This window comes from Diceros bicornis, chromosome 12 (assembly GCF_020826845.1).
Source record: "Diceros bicornis minor isolate mBicDic1 chromosome 12, mDicBic1.mat.cur, whole genome shotgun sequence".
NCBI classification, from domain to species: domain Eukaryota; kingdom Metazoa; phylum Chordata; class Mammalia; order Perissodactyla; family Rhinocerotidae; genus Diceros; species Diceros bicornis.
Window position 1 is genome coordinate 4211906 of NC_080751.1, and position 24484 is coordinate 4236389.

Genomic DNA, 24484 nt, shown 5'->3' on the forward strand with positions numbered 1-24484 from the left:
GGGCGCCATGAGGGCAACTCCTCAACGTTTTTACTTTTTTTTTTTTAATAATTTTATTTATTTATTTTTCCCCCAAAGCCCCAGTAGACAGTTGTATGTCATAGTTGCACATCCTTCTAGTTGCTGTATGTGGGACGCGGCCTCAGCATGGCCGGAGAAGCGGTGCGTCGGTGCACGCCCGGGATCTGAACCCGGGCCGCCAGTAGCAGAGCGCGCGCACTTAACCGCTAAGCCACGGGGCCGGCCCCAGCGTTTTTACTGTGGTGAGAGTCTTCTTGCACGGCTGCTTACATACAACTATTTAGAAAACTGCCGAGGAAATGTGAATCTATCTGAAACGGATTTCTCTTACCTGGGAATGTACGCAAGTGTGAATCTGGGTGTGCATGTGCACACAAGAAGGAGTGTGTGTGTGTGTGTATGTGTGCACAAGAACACAAGCTGCTGTACTGGGAAAGAAGCTGCAAAAGGAAACAAAAGCATGGACTTTTAGTCATTCACATACACACGTGTGTGTATATGCATGCACGCACAGAGGTAAACACATGCGCGCGCGCACACACACACACACATCCATCCACAATTTTGGCACAGCCTGTATCCCATATCAGTGATTCTAAATCACCTTTTTGTCAGAGACCTGAGCCCACTTAAACCAGTGGTTCTAAACCTTGCCTGCACATTAGAATCACTTGGGGAGCTTTCAAAATTCCCAATGCCCAGGCCACACTCCAGACCAACACATCAGAATTTCTGGCGATAGGACTTTGGCATTAACACTTTATATCAATATTTAATAATGTCCTCCGGTGATTCCAATGTCCTACCAGGGCTAAGTATTCCTCTGCATACAAAGCCCTTCTCCCACTCCTCTGCACAGAGAGCTTCCATTCATCCTTCAAGACCCAAGTCAGAGGCTTCTTTCTAGGAAAACCCTTTCCTCCTCAGCAGAGTTAGCTGTTTCTTTCCTGAAGCTTCCAACAACACCTTAGTCATCTGACTGTATCACAATTGTTTGCTTGTCTGTCCCAAATCTCGTTCAGAACTGTGAGCTCTGTGAAGACAGGCGCTACTTGGGCTCTAGCTCTCTATTCCCAACACCCAGCCTTCCCCACACCCAGCCTAGTGCAGCTGGTGATCAATAGATGCTTCAGAATGAAAGGGAATTCTGTAACGAAGGCCATGAGCGGGAGAGGGGCGGGGGGTGGAGGCCCTGGGTTGACTCTGGGGGCTAAGGCTATGGGTCTGGTCCCCTGGCAGTGGGATGGGCGTACTCCTGCCCCCCCTTAATAACAGAAAGGGTCCTCTTATGTCAACAAGTTTGATGCTGGTTAGTCCACATTTCCTGCTTCCTTAGAAAGTGCCACCAGCATTACTCAGAGGTCCAGAGGGACAACTGAGTGGGGCTGTGACCTGTGCCTGGAATCCCAGGGTGACTGACCCTTCCTAACTGTCCCCTCTCAGCCCCCATTCCGGGCCCACGGGGTCTGTCCTGCTTCCACGACACCTTTGCTCTGAGGAGTGCTCTGAGTAGTCTGGGTCCCCTGCCCTTGTCCCAGATCCAGGACCAGCCCTCACACCTCTGTCCTTGGCAAGGGCCATCACTGGGAAACACTAGTGCAAGAGGAGGAGGCTCCCTACAGCCAGCTCCGCCTGCAGACACTCCAGCCCCAGCCCAGGAGCCTGAGGAACAGACAAGAGAGGCCGACAGTGGGCAGAACCAAGGGCTAGATGTCGTCCTGCACGGGCGCAGCCTTCTTTCCTCATCACCTCCCCTCTCCTTGGGCAGCCCCGCCCCTCCTACGTAGCCCTTCCACCCTGACATCCTTTCCTAGTTCTTATCTTATTGCCCCCTCGCCGCTCCCCAATGGGATGGTACTGTCCCTATCTTAGGCCCACTGAGGTGAAGGGACGCGACAAGGCCACACAAAGACTTTGGGCTGGGACTGGACTATGGGGCTAGAAAGGGGTTAAGAGCACAGGATTGGAGTGAGGCGCCCTCAGTTTCCTCCTCTGTAAAATGAGATTACAAATACAGTCTCCCCACCTCATAAAGTCGTGGTGTGGATTAAGCGAGGGACGAGATGGAAAAGCTCCTCACATGTTCCTGACCAGGCCTCCTGGTCACTAGTCCAGGCTGAGGCCAGGGGGGGACCCTGCTACCCCCGACACACACACACACACACATTCACACACTGCCCGCTTCCTGAAGGGCTCTCAACCTCTGGGCAGAGCCCAACCTGTCCCTTCCCCCACCAACCCTCCCAACTGACCAGCCAAAGTCCTGGTCACCCACAACAGTCCACTCAACACAAGCAAGTGTTTTCTTTACATGTTGGGGCTTTTACTTCAATTTGAAGCAGATGGTTGAGCACAGATGTGAACAGCTTTGGCCTTTTGAGTACAAGGAAGGAGCAGGCCTTGGCTTTGAACATGCCCCCCTCCCCCACATACCAGCCCGCTCCCCTGGTCCCTTCCTCCCCTCTGGCCCCCTGCACAGCCTGTAACAGACCACTGGCCCCCAAGCCGGGCGCCATCTTGTTTGCCCAGCCAGGAGGGCGGGCCACTGGCAAGGAGTGGCTGGCTGGGCTGGCTTGGGTTGCAAATACCCTTAGGCAGGTTGCCTTGGAGCCAGTCCCTGGGCTGGGGTACGGGGTGGTCAGTATTGCTTCTTTCCCTCCTTACTCCCTTCCCACGATGCTCAGAGCCCAAGAAGGAGCCTGGGCCCAGGGAACATGGAGAATCAGGGTCAGAGGCCTGGGCAGCCAGTGGGAGGGAGAGAAGGGGCCGGGATCTCAGATCCCACTCCCTACAGGCATCCCCAGCCTGCCTCTCACAGCCCCCAGAAGGCTCATCTTGCACCCAGCTGACTTAGGGCCCCGTGTGGAAAGAGAGTTCTGAGTCAGAGGACCACACGCTTCCAAGGTCACCAAGTGTCCATCCTTCCGTGAGTTCCTAGTGGAACTGCTGACTCGTCTTTGGCTTGAGATGGGACTTGGGCAACAAGAGGAGCACAAGTCACAGAGCAACCGTGTGGCTTCTCACCGTGGGGTTTGCTCACCACATTTTGTTCAGTGTCTGTCGAATCTTTGGCCACGAATCTCTGCAGCCAGATGGTGGGCCTCGGGCCCCGGGCAAGGGGAAGGCTGAGCTCTCCCCTCCCCACCGGGTGGAGGGCAAGGTGCGAAGTCACTGCGGAGTGGCTGCGGGAGGGCAGCAGGGTGAGAGGGAGGCGGGCGTGATCCTGTCCGACCCTGACAGGTGGTGATCTGAGCGTCTGGTGCCATCTCGGAGAGGAAGAGGAGGCTGGACTGGGCGAGCTCGCCTTCTCCTCAGGCTTGACTGGAAAGAGGGCTCACAGCAGCGTCCTGGGTCTAGCCCAGGGCCGGTCACTCCTGAAAGAAATAACCAACTGTCAGAAGCAGCCCGTCCTCACCCTGACTCCTGTTTCTGGAAGGCCGACCTGTACAGGTGCCGGCACCCCCAACCCCTCCTCTCACCCAATACTCGCAGCTGCCCTGGGAGGGACTTGTACAGCTCAGGCTGGGAACAGCTTCTTGAGGGGTTCAGTAAGTGGTGGAGCGAGCATTCGGACCCAGGACCGGCTGCCTCCAGAGCTCACATCATCCCCTTCCTCCGCCCTCTGCATTTCAGAGCTACTGCTGATTTTGTTGGTTTGGGGGATGGGCTGGGCCGCAGGGACAGAGGAAGCTCAGGGACACCTGTTGCCCATACCACAATCCCCCCATCACCCCTCTGAGGGATGTCAGAGTCAGGCCTGCCCTCTACGGGCATGGTCAACCACGGCTCCCTTTCCCCTATGCTGTTTAGACAAGAGCACTACACCAGAAGTCAGGAGACCGACTCTAGCTGCAGCCCATCCACCCGCCAGCGGGGTGACCTGAGACAAGTCACTTAACTTCCCTGGGCCTCCGTGACCTCATCTGTAAAACGACATAGCTGGAGCAGGTCAATAATTCGCAAACTTTCTTTTGAGCAGTAGAAATGAAGTCTGACCTGTGGAATCCTAACCCAGACAACAGATAAACATGGTTCCGGTCTATGTGGAGCAGCAGGGCGGGGGGGACCCAGAGTCCTATTGCATCCCCTCCAACACGGAGCCTGGGGCACCTCTGAGAACCCAGGGTGCTAAGGAGCACACTTTGAAAACCACTAGGTTTGATCATCTTTAAGTTCCTCCCAGCCCTGACCTTCGGAATCTTCACTCTGGCAGCTGAACTCGGTCTTGCTGACGAGAAAACTGACCAGAGGGTGTGACATGCTACCAGGAAGAGACAGGAGATGGGGAGGGGTCATGGGGGCTGCTGGGGCGTCAGCTTTTGGGGGAGGTCAGGCTGGTGGGGACGCTTTGCAAGCAAGGGCTCCAAGTCCACTCAGAACACGCACAAGAATGACAGCAGTCCCTTAACCCCGCGCAGCCCACTCCTAATAAAGCAGCCCAGTACTTCTCTCTTCATTCTTGCAACAACCCTGAACAAACAGCCAAGGACTTATTTTTGAAGCAAAACATCTGTCAGGCGTGTCCAACATGCCAGGGAGCTTTCTCACAGCCTATCTCAGAGGTGAGCAATCCCCTGCTCAGAGAAGGAAGTACTACAAGTTGGCAGCACCAGGATTTGAATCCAGACCGGCAATGTTGATTCTGCCACACAGAGGCTGCTCCTGCCGGAACGGAGGCTCGGGGAGCCGGGCTGGAGCCAAACCACGGGGCTGGAGGGCCCGCTAACCGCAGGCCTGGTGAGCCCCACAGGCCCTGGCCGCCGCTGGGCAGGCAGCCAAGACGAGAGGCTGGGGCAAGGCTGGAAGTGGGGTCCAAGGAGGGCGAGGGGGCCGGGCCGGGAGGAGGCAGCGTCCTCCAGCTAACAGAGGCTGAGAAGGGAAAAAGGAGAAGTGGGAGGAGAGAGCAGCTTGATGTGGTGAGCCCAGGCTCACATTCTCCGAGCCCACGGTGCGGTGCGTGGCCGGCCCTGGCAGGAATCTGCTTTCTGTTACTGAGTCTGAGGAGGAAGATTAAGACGCGGAAAGGAAAACCGTGGGGATGGCACTGGGTCTGTGGCCCATGGGGGTACAGCCACGTCACCCCGGCGCTGGCTGCCTGGGCGGGCCCTGCAGAGGATGGGCCTAGAGTTCTTGTTCAGTCTGCTTGTGGTCTGGGGGAAGGCGTGGAAGGCTGGGGTGCCTGGAGCTGTCCTACTGGCTTCCCCATAAAGGCGGCTGGAGCAGCTGGCCTAGGCCCAAGGCCTCTATCAGGTCTCAGACCCTGCTGAACGTGGCTACCACCCACGAGAAAGGAAACGAGCTTTCTCTCGCCAAGGCCTGACCTTCAATTCTTGACCCCGTTTCCCCAGTGTCTACACGGGACCTGTGTTCCCACCACCCACCTTGACCCAGGAATCCCAGTACAGGCATCATCTGTCCAAGGAAGCCTTATGGCAATTGGGGCACAGTGGGAAGAACACTGGGAGGCCTTAGGTGCCAAGACCTTCTCTGTGATTAACCAGCTGTGTGACCTTGGAGAACTCACTCTCTCTCTCTGTGCTTTAATTCCTTCACTAGTACAGCAAGGGGATTAGCACTCCCCAAAGGGTGCTCTGCAGAATACTAGCCAGGTGAGGTATATCCCATGAGTCTGGGAAACAGCACAGACTTTGGCCCCATCTCAGAAAGTCACTATGTATATTAGCATATTCAAGCCTCTGAAAAGTCCTGCAGCAAAGAAATTCGCGTGGCTTTACTGACCCATTGTTTTCCCAACTCACTTGATCATGTGATTGTGAGACACTCACTCCAAGCTTCCAGGCTCCAAAAGGGCATTTCAGAGGCCAGGGGAGGGGTGGGAGGGGGTGAGTTTTAGGAAAGGCAGCAAAAGGCTTGAGACCTCAGTAGGGGCAATCTGTGGCCCTTCCCTCCAGGCGCCCACCAAAACCAGCACTCGGCCACTTCCAGGTCTCTGCTTCCTTCCCGCCTGACTACCAGCTGGCCCAGTCTCAGCATCCCAACCCCAAATGCCCAGCGGAGACAGCCGATTGATCCAGCCTCAGTCAGATTTCTTCCCCTGGACCAATACTGGCTGTGGCTGAGGGATAGGAGACAAAACACTGATGCCACCCCTTCAGAAAGGACTGTGTATGTGTGTGGGGGGTGTGTGTGTGTGTGTGTGTGTGAATGCCCGCGCACGCGCACGTGAATTGCAAATAGAGAGGAGGAAGCTGGCATGTACTTCCCCCTGTGACAACCACACCACAGACCCCTTCTGTAACCTGGCAACATCCTGTGTCACCCGTGTGAGAAGCCCACCTTGAGAGGCCCTCTCTCATCCCTCCCACTCTGGCCTTCTGGGGGGCACGTTTCCGCTGTGGGCCAAGGCTCTGGGTATGGCTGGGTGAGGCTCTTGGCTCACTGCCCTGAGGAGCTCCCTGCATCACAGCCCCTCTCCATAGAAGAGGCCCTTTAACACAGGTTCTGCTGCCAACATAAACTCTGAAAAGACTAGACAGGATGGCCTCTCGGGTCCCTTTCAGCTCATCTGACCTGCTGAGTTCGATCAAGATGACTTGGTCAGTGGGGCAGAGTGGCTGAGCTGATCACACTCAGAAATCATCTTCTCATTGGCTCACTAGTTTGTGGTCAGAACTTCAGCCCCACGAGGACAGGGACGTGGTCTGCTTTGTTCCCTGATGTAGCCCCAGGGCCCAGAACAGTGCCAGACAGGAGCATTTCCATAAATATTTGTTGAACGAGTGAATAAATATGTCCAGTCACAGGCATTTTCTTTTCTGTAGCTTCTACATACCATGGGGTATGTTTCCTATTTCAGAGGGAACACTGAGCATTTCTATAAATGTGCCTATGCTTTAGGGGATCTCCTGGTAATTGTCATGAACTCTGGAACAAGTTCGCATCTTTTCTGCTTTTGTTCACTTCCAGTTTTCTTATTCCTAATTATACCTCCTCTGCTTCTAAGTTTGTCTCTGGCTTTAAGTGGACTGGTTTCCTCTCTTGATTACTTCTGCGTGCTGCAGGGTAATTCTACCACTGTGGGGGCATTTAAAAAATGATATCTGCCTGCTAAGTTATTTTACCCTTTAAATTCATTTTCAGTCTCCGATATCCACTTTACCTACTTAACCATTTTTCACTATTTTCAAATTATACATTTTTCTATATCTAAGCAATTTGGATACAGCCTTCTACATGCAGAAAAGAATGTCCAATGAGATTGAAATTCTGACAATTTTTTTTTATTGGTTTGTCCTAAAAAGAGCGGTCAGATTTCAAATGTCACTTTAATACTAAAACATGAAAGGCAAGCAGGGAGGACACGGGAGGAGTATTTTTCAAGACCCACACTATTCGCCATGATTTTACTTTTCGCTTTTAAGTACACTAATGTGTGGTTCAGAAAGGTGGTTCATATTCGGTTCTGAATGCTGAACACTGGGGTTCATCCTGGCCCCAAAGTCAGCAGGCAGTGGGGTGCTGGGCAGGCTGGTTAACCTCTCTGAGCCTCAGCTTCCTCTTTAAAACGAGCACAGTAATGGGACCCACCTTCTAGGCTGGCTGCAAAGAATCAATGAGAAATGGAGCTGCACCCTCGGCAGGGCCTGGCACACAGCAGAGGCACCAGAGGGAACTGGCTCATGTTCCTGCAAAGAGTGGGTTCTCAGCTTGACTAACTGGTGTTTGAAAACATAAAATGGCATCACAGGCTGAAAAGTCTCAAAACAAGCAACCAGAAATAGTCACTCTGAACCAACTGTCATCTTGACCGATTTGCTTTCAATGGATTCTTTTTAAAAAATAAACACGATTTTTAAAATTACATAAGTCAAGTCCATCATCTGATAAATGGATAACCAAAGTGTGGTAGATTCATACAATGGAATAGTACGCTGCCATAGAAAGGAATGAAGTACTGATACATGCCAGAACATGGACTAAGCTTGAAAACAGTATGCTAAGTGAAAGGAGCCCGACACAAAAGACCACATGTTATATGATTCCATTCACGTGAAATGTCCAGAACAGGGAAATCAACAGATTAGTGGTTGCCTAGGGCTGGAGGAAGGGGGCACCTAGGGAGAGCAGGTGATAGATAAGCACACAAGGTTTCTTTTGGGGCTGATGAAAATGTTCTAAAATTGACAGTGGTGATGGTTGCACATATCTGTGAAAATACTAAAAACCACTGAATTGTACATTTTAAATGAGTGAACTACAATCTCAATAAAGCTGTTAAAAATTTTTTAATTGCATAGGTAGTACATGTTAATTATAGAAAAATTAGAAAATATAGAGGAGTGAACAGAAGAAAAAAATTTAAATTACCTCAGTCTCCCCACAGAGGGAAAACCCCAGATACATGTGGTAGCTACTGCTCCCTATACTTTCCCTATGCTTAGGCATACCTATTTAGGATTTTATGAAAGCGGAATCATGTTATGCAAACTGCACTGCAAGCCGGTGTTTGTGTTTTCTCTAACACACCAGCCATACATCTTTGCATCTGGCAGATCTGCTCTCACGTCTTCTCCAAGGGCCAGGCTCTGCTGAGGTTATTCTGGGCACAAGCACAGGCCTGGGCTTCTGGCCTCCAAACTTCCCAGGGAACTGGAAGCAGGTATGCACCAGCCCACCCCCAGCGCCTCCGCCTGCCTGGCCTGGGCGCCACGGGTGACAGGCAGGAAATTTATGAGCAGTTGGAGTTGGCTGCTATTTGCCAGGAGCAGGACAATGGCGTGAATCAAGGATCACACTGTGTCCGGGCTGGGAGGGCCCTCCAAGGTTGCAGGCATCTAAGAGTTGCAAAGTTATGGCCAGAGCCCCTTGTGAGCCAGGAGAATCCGCCTGGGGACCATGAATTGGGAGAAAAATTCATTTACTCGACAAAGGTTTATTGTGTTCCCTGTGGGTGCCAGCTCTGGGACAGGCTCTGGGGTTAGAGTCCCTGCCCTGGGGCAGCTTACAGTCCTTCCCAGGGAAAAGCCGGAAACCACTGTTGCTGGAAAATGCTGTCGATTCCGCCCAGTCCCTGTTGTGTTCCTCAAGGCTGCTCATCAGCCTAATGACTGAGGTTGCAGGGGCTCCGGGATACAGCCTGCAGACAGCTGCCCCACAGGCCCCAGCTCCCCAGGTCGGGGGCATGGCTGGGTCTGGCAGTCTAAACCCCTCCTTTACCAAGGACAATGGATATGTTCAAACCTCAGTCAGTCAATGACATACAGAAGAACTTTCCTACCTGTAAGAAACAATCACCGCGTCAGACAAGGCTGAGGATGAGAGCAGGTCACCCTGGGGACCCCTCCTGTGCTAAGATCCTGGAGGTGGAGCTGGTCCCAGGAATCCTGGGCAAGCACTGAGTGCTCTCCATGGATCCCCACTGTCCTGAAGCCTTACTTGGAGTTACTCTCGCCCACTGGAACCTAAGCTCTGGGAGGGCAGGGTTCTGCTGGCTATGTCCCTGCTGTCCCCCCAGTCCAGGACAAGGGCCAGCTCAAGTCCTCTTAACTCCTCGGCTCCCCACGGCCACTGCAGGCTGGGGAAAGCGTGTTTCTCCTCAGAACTCCTGCAGCTTGCCATACCCACTCCTCCTACATCCCTCTGTGCCACGAGGTATTGGTGGCGCGACTGCCATCATCACCACGCTACACTCCTTTGCGTGTGCTGCCTTACACAATCCCTGGGAGGCGGCCATCGCTGCTTCTATTTTGCAGACGAGGAAATGCAGGCCTGAGCAGTTTCCTCACCCGCCCTGGGTCACACTGCTAGGATGCAACAGAGCAGGCAGACCCCCTGACCCCTAGAGAGGTCAGCTTCTTCACTGGCAAACGGGACTGGCAAGTCCCCAAGCCATCCACCCTGCTGCCGCCTCCCTTGGTTCTAGGAAAATCTCAGCGTTCGTCCCTTGGAGCCTATGGGAAGGTGGCTGGCCGTGGGAAGCCTGCACTCCCAGAGCCAGAGCTCACAAGGAGCCCACTGGGCCTGCAGGGGACGGCCAGGGAGACCCGAGGCCCCCGCCATGCTGACGCCTTCCTGGGCTGCAGGCCACTCTCTCTGGCCGCCATTCTCTCTGTTTCCCTCTCCATACTCTGCCTGTGCGTCTCTGTGCCAACTCTCTTTTGGCTTCTCCTCTGTTTCTCTCTCCACGTCTGTCAGCCTATCTGTCTTTTTTGGCCCCCACCCCACTCCACCCTCAGTACAGGGCACCGGGAGGGTCAAGCTGGCCCGGGTGAGGGCTGAGGCCCAGCTGCTGCAGCTTCCCATCTGCTTCCCATCCTGTGATGTTGTCCAGCCAATTGCACTTGGCTACACGCTGCTGTTCTAGGCCCCAGAAGCTCAAGGAGCCCATGACCTTGCCCCATAGCCAGAGGAGGCACCCAGGCGGGAGGGGAGCAGACAGCTGGGCAGACAGGTGGCCCAGCCAGGTGAGGAAGGCCCTGCTCTCTCGCAGCTTCCTAGCAGGCCCTGACTCATGACCCTCACATAAACACCTCTGCACACTACACACATAACACACACACCCAATCACAGTGTCAACGGATCCCCACCAGGCCTGCCTCCTCCCCGGCTGGGGACTGCTCCTCATCACTCTTCTGCATCTCTCAGTGCCTCCCCTCCCCAGTCCTTACCACAAAGTGACCGCAGGGGTGATAAGGCACCAACCAGACAAGCCAACTCATGCCAAAGTGCTGGCCAGCAAGCCTCTGCAAAGACCACAGCGTGTCTCCAGGACACCCGCTAGCTGTGGATATTTCAGGACCAGTGGGGACAATAATGGGTGCCTGGGAGAGGCCAGGAGGCCCCCAGACAGCCCAAATAACCAATTTCCACAAAAACAGCGTACAAACACACTTTTAAGTTAAACACTTCCCCTTGCCCCTCCCCTCATCCCTAAGCCCCTCATAACTAGACTGTGGAGCCACCATGGGATCCAGGCAGGGGCGGGACATCCTTGATCAGGGCTCTTTACTCACTGCCACCCCGTCCATCAGTGACACCACAAAAGTAGCTTCCAGCTGCACAAGGGAGAGGCCAAGACTGGGAAGAAAAACGATCCTTTCACCTACATGCATGCCTACACTCGCACATAAGTGCACATACATATACTCCCTCACGCACACATGCACGTGCAAATGCACACCCACTGACCAGCAATACAGCATAGTGGTTAAATGTGCCACTTATGGCATCAGATGGCCTCTTTTTGAATCCTGACTTCCTCATTTTACCAGCTGTGTGACTTTCAGCAAGTTACTTAACCTCTCTGTGCCTCAGTTTTTCACCTCTAAAAAGGTAATTATATTAATCAATCTACTGCATGAGGTTGTAGGGACGATTAAAGAACACAAGGACTGTAAAGTCAAGCACTCGGCCTTAGGCAGCCACATATCAGAGCACACCCGTGTGTGTGTGTGTGTGTGTGTGTGTGTGTGTCTCCTCTGCCCCCCATTTGCCTGTCAGCTCCTCGAGGCAGGAACTGTGTCTCTACTTCAGATTGCCAGGGCCCCACTCAGTGCTGGGCAGAGAGGAGCTGCCCATTAGATATCGTGGAAGAGAACTGAAAACCCCTCATTTCCTTGTGCTTCCACTCATTCGGCAAATATTTATCAAACGGCCAGGCCAGGCTCCATTTGAAGCACTGGGGATCCCACAGTGAGCAAAACAGACGAGGACCCCCACTCTCCCTGCGCTGACATCCTGGGAGCACGAGCCACACTGCAGAAGCGAATTTCCCCAGAGAAAGGAAGCCTCGCGTCTTCTCTGCCAAAACAGCTTGGACAGGCTCTTCCCCAGTGACTGATGCACTTCCCTGCATTCTCCGTGCAGTATTACTGCGTGTACGTTAGCTTCCTCTTGACAACTCAAGGCCAAGCCCAGCAACATCAGTCTACAGAAGATTTCCCAGGTCCTCGAGGCTTCTGGGGCCCTTCACCCCGACACTAAATGGCCCCCAAACTCTCGGCTCTCCTGAGCCTCTGGCGCTGCTCCTTTTGTTTTTCTGTTTCTTCCCACACCAGCAGGCCCCTGGCCGTGATTCTGGGTGCTGTGCCCCCAGCTGCCCCAGGAGCTGGCCTCCCCCTTCAATAGGTTGTCTCTGTTCAGCTGCTCTGATCTGAGACACCAGACAGTCAGGCTTGTAAGAACTGTGCACAGACTAAGACTAGTGGGCTCCAAAGATGTCCCCATGGGGGCCCTCCTATGATCTTCTATGCACGGCCTTTGTGTCATTAAGCTCTGTGTTACAAAGGGCGGGGCCTTTGTTTTGTTCTCCAAAGTGACCCGACACCTAGAATAATGCCTGGCATACAGTAAACACTCCAAACTATTTATTCCTAAATAAATGTGCAGGGCCCTTCATGCTCGCTTCATCCTCTTCTGCTCATGTGACTAAAGAGACTGAACAAGTGAAGAGTCACAGTGTGTATATGTGGAGGGGGTGGGTGGGCCAAAGGGGATCAATCTTTGCAAATAACCACGCTGGCTGCCCCCCCACACCCTGTGTGCGCATGGTGGCGGGGACGGGGTGGCAGGAAAGCATCGTTGTCGTGGAGGGGCTGCGGTGTTTCTCAGCAATGCCTTGTCGCTGTTCTCCAGGTTTTGGGTGGGCTCACTGGGGCCACCCCTCTTGTGCCCAGCTGCCTGGCTCTATCCTGCCTGCTACCGATGGAACATCTCTAGGGGCTCCTGACCCCTGGGGGAGAGGGTCAAGTTCTGAAACCCTTTAAGACCTCCAGGCACCTCCCCAGTGTGCAACCTCTTCCCACCTGGTCAGGAACTCGGCCCACCAAGTGGGAGGCCCTCCATCTGATCTTGACAGATGGTGCCTACAGACACGCCAGCACACCTGTGCATGTGTGTGCTCACACACACGGCAGAGAGCAGAGGACAGACCCGGTGTCCTCTGCCTGGCAACGGAATCAAGTCCTCGGTGGGCAGCCCAGTCTGGTATCCATTCCCTAAGTTACTGGGCGGGGAGGGGACACTTGGGGTCCCCCTGCCCACCTTCCTGATGGACCAGCAGTGTCCTCCAGGAACCCCCTCTGACTGTGCAGCACTTCCAGTTGACAAAGCCCTTTCACGGCCATCATTCCTTGAATCATCCTCACCCACGGATATTTTTATCCACGTTTTATGAGGAAAGCGAAGCCTGGAGAAGGCAAGTGTCTGAGGTTACAGAGCTTCTGAGCAGCTGGGCTGAGACTCAGACCATCTCCCAGCGCCGGGCCCTGTGCAGCCAGACACTCCCTGCCACTCTCCCCTCACCTTGGGGAGAGAGGATGGCGATGGTCTGCATTCAGAAGCACTTGTTTCATGGGGCTGGACCAGCCTGCCTCGGCCCCGCCCGCCCGGCCCAGCTGTGTGACCCGGAGTGACTTCCCCTCTCTGGGTTCCAGCCTCCCCATCTAGCTCCCGCGGTTAGTAACGTGGACCTCAGGAGGTCAGCCTCAGAAGGCTGCTGTAGGATTCAAGAGAATAAAGGGAAACCGGAAAGCACTGTGCAGGGGTACAAGGTCGCCAGCGGCCTGGCCTGGTCGCCTAGGCTCTCTGAACCTCAGTGCCATCAACGGAAAATAGGATTATTGGCACTCACGTTGCAGGGCTGTGGTGAGGAGTGGGCAAGCCCGTGCAAGTGGGGTTCTGGCACTGTGGTTAAGGTTATGACCCTGGTTAGCCCCACTGGGAAGAAAATCACCCTGTCACCATCAGGGCCAGTCCTCCAAGGATGAGACTTGTGGCTGTTTACCTTGCTGTCCGCCCCCAGCTGAGACATCCTGACATCTTTCTCAGCTTCAGAGGGAGCAATCCTTCTTTCAGGGCAGGTAAGGGATGTCTGGGCAGGACTGACTGAACTGGTAAGTAAAAATGCTCTTTGCAGCCCCTGCCCTATCTCTGGATGCAGCATGAGGATAAAGCGCTTGGTGCTGTGGCAGCCACTATGCAGCCATGAGGTGAAGACCAAAAGGAGCCTGGAGCCCAGGGAGCCGCTGCCTCCCTCAGCTTTCCTAACTATGAGAAACAGGAGCCCCTGTTAGTTTAAACTGCTGCTTGAGGGGTGTCTGTGATTTGAAATGCAAAGCTTTCCACTGATTCAAGAGAACAAGGGTGAAGCTCCCCAAACAGGGGCCAGGGGGAGCCCAGGGGCATTTCCCTGGCTGTGTCCTGAAGCCCCCAGTTCTCCCTTCCCTAGAGTCTCTGCCTTCAGCACAAGAATGTTCAGCCCCAGCTGCGTGGATTGTAGTGTGTCATTATTTGGGGGCCTACTATGTGTCAGGAGCTGGGACACAAGGATGACAGGGCTCACATCTAGCTGGAGAGGCAGCACTCGCAGGCATGGTGTAACGTAACGTAATGCGGTACAGGGCCTATAATATCACATAACATATCATGTCACATGTTACCTGAAAATATAATATAATGACATACAATGAGCCCCACATAGCACATAATGGAGTATCACACAATATTTTATACCATTACTTCACAGCATATCATAGGATGCTCTCCTGAAGGAGACCATCACACCCCTGTGTAGGGGCAGTGAGGTGGCCACGCTATGGGGCCCTGAGGAGGAGGCTGGGGTAGGGGTCAGGGAGGGCTTCCAGGAGGAACTGAGCTTTCCAGAATGAGCAGGGTTAGCCAGCCAGACAGGGGAGAAGGGCATTCCAGGCAGAAGGGACAGCATGAGCACAGAGGCCAAAAATAGGCCCTTTGGGCAAGGAGTTCCGTGTTGCTGGAGTGTCAACTGGGACACAGGGAATGACCGGTGGGAGCCAGGTCGCTGCGGGGTGGGGGAGGGTCAGAAACCCTATAAGGGAGTCTGGCCTGTACCCTTGGCCTTTGGGGAGCCCCTGAAGGAGTCCTGAGCAGGGTAGGGAAGTGCTCAGACCTGGCTCTTGGCAAAGCTCCTGGGAGGGGCTCGGGTGGGGAGCAGCTGGGCAGCTGGGCCAGGCCGCAGGTGGCCAGGAATTCTGGGTAGAGAGCAGGAGGGCCATGAAGGAAGGAATGACTCCCTACTTCGCCTTCTAGAAACATTTATGCTAGGAGCTCAAGGAAGGCAGGGCTTCATAATTTCCCCAAGAACCAGCTTTCTGGTCTGCTGGGGCAGGTAGGAAGGGGATGAAGTGCTCAGGGACTGATGGGAACCAGGGCCTGCTGGTGCCCCTCTGTTCCAGGCCTTCTACTGTGCTGGGTACAGGGGCTCAAGGCTGGGCAGTGGGCAGGGCAGGCCTGGTCACTCCAGTGGGAGGGCAGCCCTGTCCTCTGGAAGCCTCAGGCTGAAGAGCAATTTCTGGCCACTGGTCCGACTCCACATCATCACCAGGGTCCTGGGCCCAGTGGCCACTCTTCCTGCCCCAGGTCCTCCTCACCTTTGGCCCCATGAAGACCAACTTCTCACACGGGAGACGTGGGAGGGAGGGCAGAGTTCACAAAACGATTTCACATCCTTTATGTCACTGATCCGTGAAGGGATCCGGGAGGCAGGCTGCGCATCTTCCAGATAAGACACTGGATCAAAGCCACCCAGTCACACAGCCCCGAGGGCAGAGCTGAGGCTAGCTCAGAGTCCAGACCCAGACACCTGCCCACAGAGGCCACAGCGGGAGGGTGGGTCTCGGCCCACGCTGAGCCCTTCAGACGGTGAGATTTATCACCCAGAGATTGCGATAAACATAAACATTTGGTCCTGCCGGAGCTGCCATCTCTCTAACTGAAACGGGGAGAGGAGGAGAGAGGAGAGAGGCGGGCAAGAGGCATGAATACCGGGCCTGAGTAAAGTGCAGATGAAATGCACTCACGCCCCCCAAAGCCCGGAATCCTCGGCTTGTGAAAAGCCTGTCACCCACAGCAGCGCGGGTGACAGGCTTTTTCCACTGCCGGGCTGAGGGGCTGCTGGAGCTTCTGGCTCTCATGGGACAGTAGGGGGCAGGCGGTGGAAAAGAGGTGCAGGGAATTGAGAAAGAAAAGGAGAAACCCCCAGTCCCCTGCCGCTGACCTGTGCCCCCCATCACATCACCGCCATCTGACGCTCCGGAGGCGACCCTCTCCCCACCTCCACTCGACAGTGCCAGGCCTGACTCACAGCTCCTCTTTGGGGGTTCTGGGGGGTGTGAGGAAGGCGGCCAGGCCTTGCCCTCTTCTTTCCTTCCCAGCGCTAGCCTCCCAGCTGCCAGCCCTGCCCCAGCACCCGATGGGCCCCGGACAGGCCACCCAGTGACTGCTGCCAGGAGGTGCCCAGATCCCAGGCAGACATCTCCCAGGAGCTTCTGGTGGCAGAAGCATTCAGTTCTTAAAAAAGGCTTCATGTCATACTGCAATCAGCTGAGGCGTCCAGCCACTGGGGTGTTATTAATGCCACTGTTCTCCCAAAGGGTCTCTGTGTTGCTCTCTGATGAGCTGATGGGGGTCGCCATGTTATCTCTGGCCCCCGGTCCCTCCCTCTGTGTGGACACTGTTCACATCTTTATGCTTGGGTTTATGACTTTCTGCTGCCCGTCTAAGACCTGAACATCGCTGGGCTGCGTTCTGCCCACACCGTGCCCTCCCAGGGACCTTCTTTCTCACCTGTCCCCTTTAGCTGAGGTTTTATAAAAACAGTCGCTTCCAACCATCCCCAATTTTAAAAGCTTTGAGAAGCAAAAAAAGTTAGGCAGCATCCAGGAGAATTAATTAGTGGCCTTTGGGCACCTTAGAGGAGGAAGAAAAGTCACAACGGGTATAAGAGGAGGAAGAAACAACATTAAAAGAAAACGAGGGGAAACAAAATAAAAACCAGAGATAAAAAGTCAAGAGAAAACAGCGGCGCCTGAGAAACACAAATTCCAGCCGCCAACTTTTACGGCATCAGCCCTGTTATTCATAAGCGAGTTTCCTCTCTCACAAAGGACCTTTTGCACGGTTTTCCCTGCCGCCTCCAAACCAGCTGCTCGCGCTGTTGTATCCTGAGTGATGATGAGGCTCTGAAAGGGTTTTTTGGGAACAGATGGCCGGGGGAGAGCTGGGGAATGTGCCAGCAGAGGGCTGGGCCGGCTGCCAAGGCCTGCGGTGACTGAGTGCTTGGGCTTCCAGCTCGCGTGCTTTCCCTGCCCTCTGCCCTCCGTGGCGCCAGCAGGCCTTCCCAGCGAGCGCTCGGAACATCTGGAGTCTGGGGCTGCCAGGAGGGGGGGCCGTGGCGGCCGGGCGGGGGACCCTCTGTTCCAGCGGAGCTCCCATGGACTCAGCACCAGGCCCGCCTCGCAGAACAGCTAATCAAAACCACAGCGCCCGAATGGGAAGCAGGCGTGCTCCCAGCTGCAGCCAGAGGCTGCCAGGCGACTTAACCCGGTGTCAGGGCTCGCTGGCGGTGCAGTGCTGCGGCTGCTCGGGGCTGATGACACCCCCAGCCCACGCCACCCCCAGCGCCACCCCCAGCGGGCTATTGGCTCCCCGCAGCGAAATGGAGCCTCCACGTGCTGCAGCCCGGCCGCTTACATAAGGGCTGTTGCTCCCGGCAAGGCGCTACCCCGGCATTTGCTGGGGGCCTCCTGGGAGCGGTCCACCCTGCTGGGCAGTGTGTGAGCTGCAGGACCTGCAGGCCTCGGGACTGAAGAGCTCGGAGTTTGGAACCAAAGAGACAGAGGCTCAAAAGAGCTCTGCCACTTCCTAGCCGCCTGGCCTTGGGCAAGTTACTGCCCTTCTCTTGGACTCAGTTTCCCTTCTGTGCAATGGGGGAAGTGGTCTTCGCTTGCCGGGGCAGTGCAATAAGGGGGAGAGATAACGTGTGTGATGGGCCTGGCAGACACGGGCGCTCACCACACGGTCACTGCGATTGCTGGTGATAGTCTGTTTATCAGCATTATTACTGTGTACAACCAAACATTATGCATATTTCTTGGTATGAATCCATGAATTTTCAAAGCCCAGGGATTTCTGGGTTGGCTGCACGCTTGCCCCCCTTTAAGGGTGCAGAACCAGGGGTGTGCCCTGAGGTGCTGGAGAGGGAGGAGTCCCGCACTCAGAACTATTCCTCCTCATCTGCCTTTCAGCTGGTCAGTCATTCATCCTGGGATGTTCCTTCCTGGGGTTCCACATGAAGCTGTGACTTCGTAGCTATAAAATCATGAGATATCCTTTCTGGTGCTCATTGAGAAAATGCCAGCCCTTTCTCACACAGGATCTTGTTTAATCCTTCCAGCAAGGTGGCAAGGAAGGTATGTGGGTTCTCACCTTACTGATGAGAGAATCAGGGATCAGAGAGGGTAGGTAACATGCCCAAGGTCACACAGCTAGGAAGTGCCCAGTGCCACAACTCAAACCCAGGTTTCTGGCCCCAAAGCTCTCCACTTCACTACTTCATGGTCTTGCGGAGGGCCTCTGTCGTACTGTCTCACAGTTAAATGACAGCACCACAGGGAACGGAAAAGAACTGCAGAGTTCCCTTGACTTAACCCCCACCTACACAGACACCTTTTCTCCAGCATCCTGGACTGGTGGCCACCCAGCCTCTGCAGAGGTTTCCAGAGGGGCACACTGGCTCTAAAGGGGCTTCTCTGAAGGGTCTCTGCATTCCCAACGGTGGTCACTTAGAGCATCAGAGGGGGCTCCCCTGGTCTCTGTGACTTTCTGAGCACCTTGCTATGCCCGAGACCCCACGTCTTCATTCACACACAGCGTGTCAGGAGAAGGGTGGGATCTGTGACTGCATGTCAGGCGGGGAGCAATTTGAAAAAGAGAGAAGAAGAAGGGGGGATGGAGAGAGTGTGAAAGAAGAGAGGGTAGCAGCGCCCCAGCTTCTACCTCGGGACCACCCAGGGAACATCAGAGGGCTGCATTCAGCCTTCCAGGGGAGGCTGCTCTGAGCTCACCTGTGGCATTCCCCAGCCAATGATCCCTCCAGCCCAGCCGCTGCCAGACGTGTGGGCTAACGGTGTCAAATGCAAGAGGAGAAATGGCAGCTGAGAGAACACTCCATGTTAGAACACACAGCCGGCAACAAACATCTATGTAATTGGAATGCCAGAGAAAATAATTTGCATCCACATTTATGACTAGACGGGAATGTGATGGCGGTTTCCCACCCACCCTCCTTTCTCCCAGCATGGATGGACGCTGGGGGGGCTTTGAAAGCAAATGGTGTTTAACTCAGTAACTTGGCCTGGACGATTTGGAAACGGAACCTCCTCTGCCCACCCACTTCCCTGTGGGAGGCACGATGGGGAAGTGGCAGGAGCCTGGCACACCTCTTTACTGCCTAAGTGACCTTGGGCAAGTTCCCCTGGCCTCTGAGCCTCAGTTCCATTATTTGTGCAATGGGACAACATGGTACCCACCTTGTGGGGTTGTCTGGCATGTAACCCAGGCTCTAAGAATGTCGGGTATTATCAGTGTTCTCGGGGCGCATTGCACTGGGGTCCCAACAGTTTCTGTGAGCGACTTTAAATCTGTGTGAAATGCCCATGATGGGCAGAAGGGAAGTGAGAATAACACTTGCAGTCATTTAGACAGAAAAAGGGCTGAGGTGACGCAAGACCTCAGCTCGGAAAGTCTGCCTGGAAAGGGCCTCAGAAATCACTTCTGGCGACAACGCACCTTACAGAAGTGGAGACCGAGGTCCCAATGGGGGTGACTACAGACAGGGCAGGTGGCCACAGAACCAGGACACTGCCCCACAGTAAGCACTCTGGGGGCACAGGAGGCCGTGCACATGGGGGCTGGATCCCGCCAGACCAGGAGCTCTGGAGACTCTGCCTCCCACACTCCAGGGCTTGAGAACAGGCCACAGAAAGAGCAGACGCCACCGGGGCCTGTCTGAGGCCTTGGCACCCAGAAGTAAGGGGCCCCTCAGCACATCCTCGGCTCCCATTGACACACACCCCTAACCAAAACCAATGTGCCACCTCAGCTTGTCCCCAGCACTGAAGCTACAGAAGTCTGCACGCAAGATGTTCTTCCAAAGAGGAGTCAACCCACCCTCGGCCCTGCCATCACCAAGAAAAGCCTCCCCTGTCCAGAAAGCAGCAGGGAGAAGAGAGAAGACCCGGGTCTGACGGAGCAGCTCCAGCATCACTGCCTCCTCCCGCTCTGGACCACCCACAGGGTGAGGAGACACCTCCCGGCCGTGCGGAGCCAGCCTTCCCTGGCTGATACAGAGCCAATGGTCACACACCCCAGGGTTCCTAATCGCTGCTCAGGCCTCCGGTCCCTTAACTCAGTGCATCCTGATGCGTCTTATCTCCCCACTCCCAACTCAAGGCCTGTGAGCACCTTGAGGGTAGGAAGGTACTGGTCATTTATCACCAGGACTTAAACTATGCCATCAATGTTAGTCGCTGTTGTTGCTACCATTATTACTATTACTCAATGGCTTAAAATCGCTGGAAGGAGGTGCCCTGGACTGTGGGGAAATTGGTCCTCTCCTAGTCCACAGGTCTGGCAAGACCAGCCCAGCCCACGTGTGGAAGAACAGCTCTGCCACTTCTCCTCTTCCTCCTCATTTTACCCCTCTTCCTCCCCCTCCTTCTCAGAAGCTCCCAGGAGTTGGTGCTTTAAAAACAGGAGCTGTGGAAACATGGCCTAGAGCCAGGTGCTTAACGTGCATTATCTCTGGCTGCAGCCGGAGTCAGAACTGAGCTCTCCGGAGCCCTTCCACTCCTCCCGCCTGTCCCTCTGCTGGGCGGCCTCTGACGCGAGCCTCTGCATGATCGGGGCTTCCAAACAGGGCTCTGAACCCAAAGTCACGTCCTGTAAGGCCTAGAGATGGAGGACTCACCAGTCCAGGGATGTGGGTCCCCACTCCCGGCAGAGAAGAGACGAGACGGCCAAAAGGATGCACCTGGGGCCCGGGTGTGAGCTGAGTTCACTTTAAATCCTGTTCGTAACACAGGTCTGGACGGACAGGGCAGCTCATCAGAGCTACAGGGGATCTCACAGGACACTGGGCACAGTGTCTCCAGGAAGCGTCCTGAAGGAGGGTCACCCAGCCTCTTGGGGACACATGAACTAAGAGGGAGCCATCCTCGAGTAGAACAGCCCAAATCGCCCTCGATCACATTGGCACTAGTCATCACCATCACAGCTGCTGTTCACCGGGGACTTCCTTTGAGCCAATCACTTACATCGGCACATGTTTTCTAGTTTCTTCCTTTCTTTCCTTTCTCCTTCATTAGAATGTAAGCCTGGCTCACTCCCACCCCCAAACCCTCAGGCTAGGAGGCTGCAGTGGAAGGGTAACAGTCTTGATCTGAGCCCCAAATCCACATGCTTTGTCTACAGGGACCATGCAGAGTCAAGCCTGCCCCACCATGAACACCCATCACACAGCCTGCATGCTCAGCGTAGGATTCCCAGTGTGTAACTCACTGCAGGTGCTCAATAAACACTGAATGAATGAATGAACAAATGAAGGAGTGAATATCCAGGGACACCAGCCCCCTTGGTTCTAGTTAACAAAATGGTGGCCTACGCCAGACACTTATGGCCACTGGGCAGGTCACTGGAGACCAACCCTGTAGATACCTTGGAACTCACCTATCTGCATGGTGACCGAGAGATGCAGGAAGGCACAAGCAGCAGCAGTGGGGTGGTCCTGTGAACCCTCAACCTGCCAGGGCAGTTGCAGAGCCTGGAGAAGGCATTGTGTGTCCCAGCAGCTCCAGGACCCTGTCCTCTTGGCATTGGTAACTGCCCAGGCACAGCGCTTGGGAGATGGCAGCCCTAAGACCGCCCACTCGGCGGGAGGGTGATGCAGGATGCAAACTGCTCCAGGCCCTTCTGAGGTGACGCAAGACCTCCACTAGGAGAGTCAGTCTACAAAGGACCTTAAAAATCACTGATGATGTTTCCACCATCCCCATTTATTGACGAGAAACTGAGGCTTGATGAGGTTAAGAAGTAGGTCCAAGATGACAGCTGGTAGGTGGTGAGGCAGGACTTGAGCTCAGGGCTGTCTGATCCTCTTAACCACAACCCGCCACCTCAGTCTCCCAATCCGGACAGTGGGGATACTGCAGCCGATGGTCTCCTCGGTGTCTTAGATTCGAGGGATTTCAGGGGAGGCAAAAGCTCATCTCTGCTGGGCACCTTCACCCCACTCTCCCTTCTTTCCTCACCTCCCAGGCATCAAGGCTCCTCCCCAGCCCAAGGCACTGTTCCAACCAAGGAACAGGGAAGGGAGAGGCCTCAGCGCCCCTGCCTTGGTGGGTGAGGGGAGGGCTCGGGGAGCAGGGGGTAGGAGGGGTGCAGATGAGAAAACGGCCCCTGCCCACTCTGCCCGTCCACACCTCCGGGCCGCCCGAATGCCAGGGGAAGTTCACCGAGAGTTTACAAACCTCCTTTGTCACAGAGCGCTGCATGGAGCCATCAATCACGCCCTTAATTTACCCGTGTCACTCTCCAGAGGAAAGCCGCCCTGGGAGCAGCCAGTGGTGCTTCCTCTCTCACCCACTTGATGAGGATTTCATCTAATTGGTTCACGTTAAATCACTCCCAGGAATGCAACGTGCAAGTACCGCTGCGGAGACAGTGGCTGGCAGTGAGGACATGCCGTGGCCCTCCCTGGTGTAGGCAGGAGAGTCCATGGAGGGCCTCCCTGGCTTGGGGCCTAGGGGCCTCTGGGAAACCTGGACAACCCACAGGGGGGCCTGTTGGAAACGGTGGCTGGGGGAAGAATGTCAGGGATAAGGGAGAGGGGCAGGCTAGGAAGAAGGAAGGAGGCAGAAGGAAGGAATGGATGGAGGATGCCAGTCACTCAGCTCCCCCACCCTCCCTATCCCTGGATGCCCACGGGAGCCGGGCGTTTCTAACTGCCTCCACCCTCCTCACAGATGTAGACTGGTCCCACCCTCTGTCTCTCTCCCTCCAGCCTTGTGGGCACAGAGATCCAGAGGGTTGCCATAAGCCTTGCTCTGCACTGCCTGGCACTGACCCCCAACTGGAAATGCTGGAAGCACAGGCTATCTGGGAACATAGCTGTGCCCAACGTCTTTCCTCCTGCACACATTTCTCCAAACACATCAGGCTTTGTACACGCTTCTCTCTGCCTCGGATGCTGTTGCCAGCTTCATCTGCCTGGTGACCTTTTGGTTGTCCTGCTGGTCGCAGCTTAAACACCACTTACACTAAGATGTCCTTCCAAACTCTCAGCATATCTCTCCTGAATGAATGAATGAATGAATGAATAAATGAATATCCCCTGCCTTAATGTACAGCCTCAGGGAACCCACAGGCCAAGTCACATTCCCAAAACATGTGCAAGGGCTCTCCTGGCCTGTCACTCTGCTCAGGAGATCTCATCCTAATATGACATCTCTCAGGGGCCACGTGGGGAATTCAGCACCAGAGCACATAACGCCAGAAAGAGCTTCAGAGACAAACAGCCCTCCTCCTCATTTAAGTGACGAGCAAACCCGGGCCCAGAGGCCCTGGTGACTGTCCCAGATACCCAGCAGTGGGGTCAGCCCCATAATCCCAGGGACGTGAGGGGCTCTGAAGCTCTGGGGCGAGCCCTAGCAAACCTCTGAGAGGCTGATCTCGCTGGCCCCTTCGGAAGCCTGGGTGCGCGCAGGGCACCCCACGTTCCCGCTCACACCTCCCCGTCTTCCCAGAGGCTGCCACCTGAGAGCCCAGCGCATACCTTGCGCTTCTTGGCGCGCCCCTCGGCCTGCAGGGTGCGGGTGCAGCGCTGCACACACTCGGAGAAGCTGAGGTTGCTGTGGTCGGCGCTGTAGTCGAGGTCAGCCAGCCGCGCCAGGGACAGGATGTAGTTACAGGCGATCCTCAGGATGGCCAGTTTGGACAGCTTCTGCCCGTATGAGTAACACGGCACCTGGGGGGTGAGAAGGTGTCAGAAGGGGCTGCAGGGGTCTCTGTGCCTCTGTGGGGCACCTGGCCAGGCAGGCGTGGGGCCGCTCATGATGATGTCCACACTGCCTGAGAGGGACTGCTGGTGGAGGTGGCCTGTCTAATCCCTCAACCCGGATTTTATTCTCTGTTCTAAGTTCCTGCTGTTTACACACACATCTCAGCTCAGCACTCACAAACTCCGGGAAGCATTATATTCCCATTTTGCAGGAGAAGAAACTGAGGCTCAGCTCATGCCCAAGTCAGTCTGAATGAAGCAAGCTGAGTTCTCACCATAACAGAGCTCTATCCTCCCCCTCCCTGAGAAGGAGTCTCTCTGAGGGAACAAGAGAGCAAAAAGCTCCAAGGACTGCAGCCGAGTCCTGTGCTATAATGTGGAGACGTCACCACAAGTCCATCTCACAGGGGCTAACCAGTACAGCTGGCTGCTGCTATGATGCGTCGTTTACCTGAATGGGCGAAATGTGCTCACCCAGCGGCCAAGGTTCTGGTTCCCTCCTCTTGGAGGCTCTCCAGGATCTACATGCAGCATCCATCCTACCACTGATAGCTGGTACTGATTAACCCTCATCCCACGGAGCGGGACCCCCATGGTGTGTCCACTTGAGTATTTAGTGAGCACCCCCAT

The 24484-nt window shown here is 55.0% G+C and overlaps 1 protein-coding gene across 2 annotated transcripts in view; it reads right to left on the minus strand.

The window, feature by feature from the left end:
* Nucleotides 1–2301: 2301 nt before the first annotated feature.
* The window catches only part of ATOH8 (atonal bHLH transcription factor 8), a 30554-nt gene continuing 8371 nt past the window's right edge, over nucleotides 2302–24484 (minus strand). The window contains exons 2-4 of one of the 2 annotated variants that reach the window (XM_058550643.1): nucleotides 23630–23821; nucleotides 22506–22653; nucleotides 2302–3395 (exon numbers count right to left, since the gene is read on the minus strand). In XM_058550643.1, the coding sequence (XP_058406626.1) occupies nucleotides 3190–3395; nucleotides 22506–22653; nucleotides 23630–23821 (546 nt within the window). In that variant the 3' untranslated portion in view covers nucleotides 2302–3189. The remainder of the gene's footprint in view (nucleotides 3396–22505; nucleotides 22654–23629; nucleotides 23822–24484) is intronic. The other variant, XM_058550642.1, reaches the window with a different exon arrangement.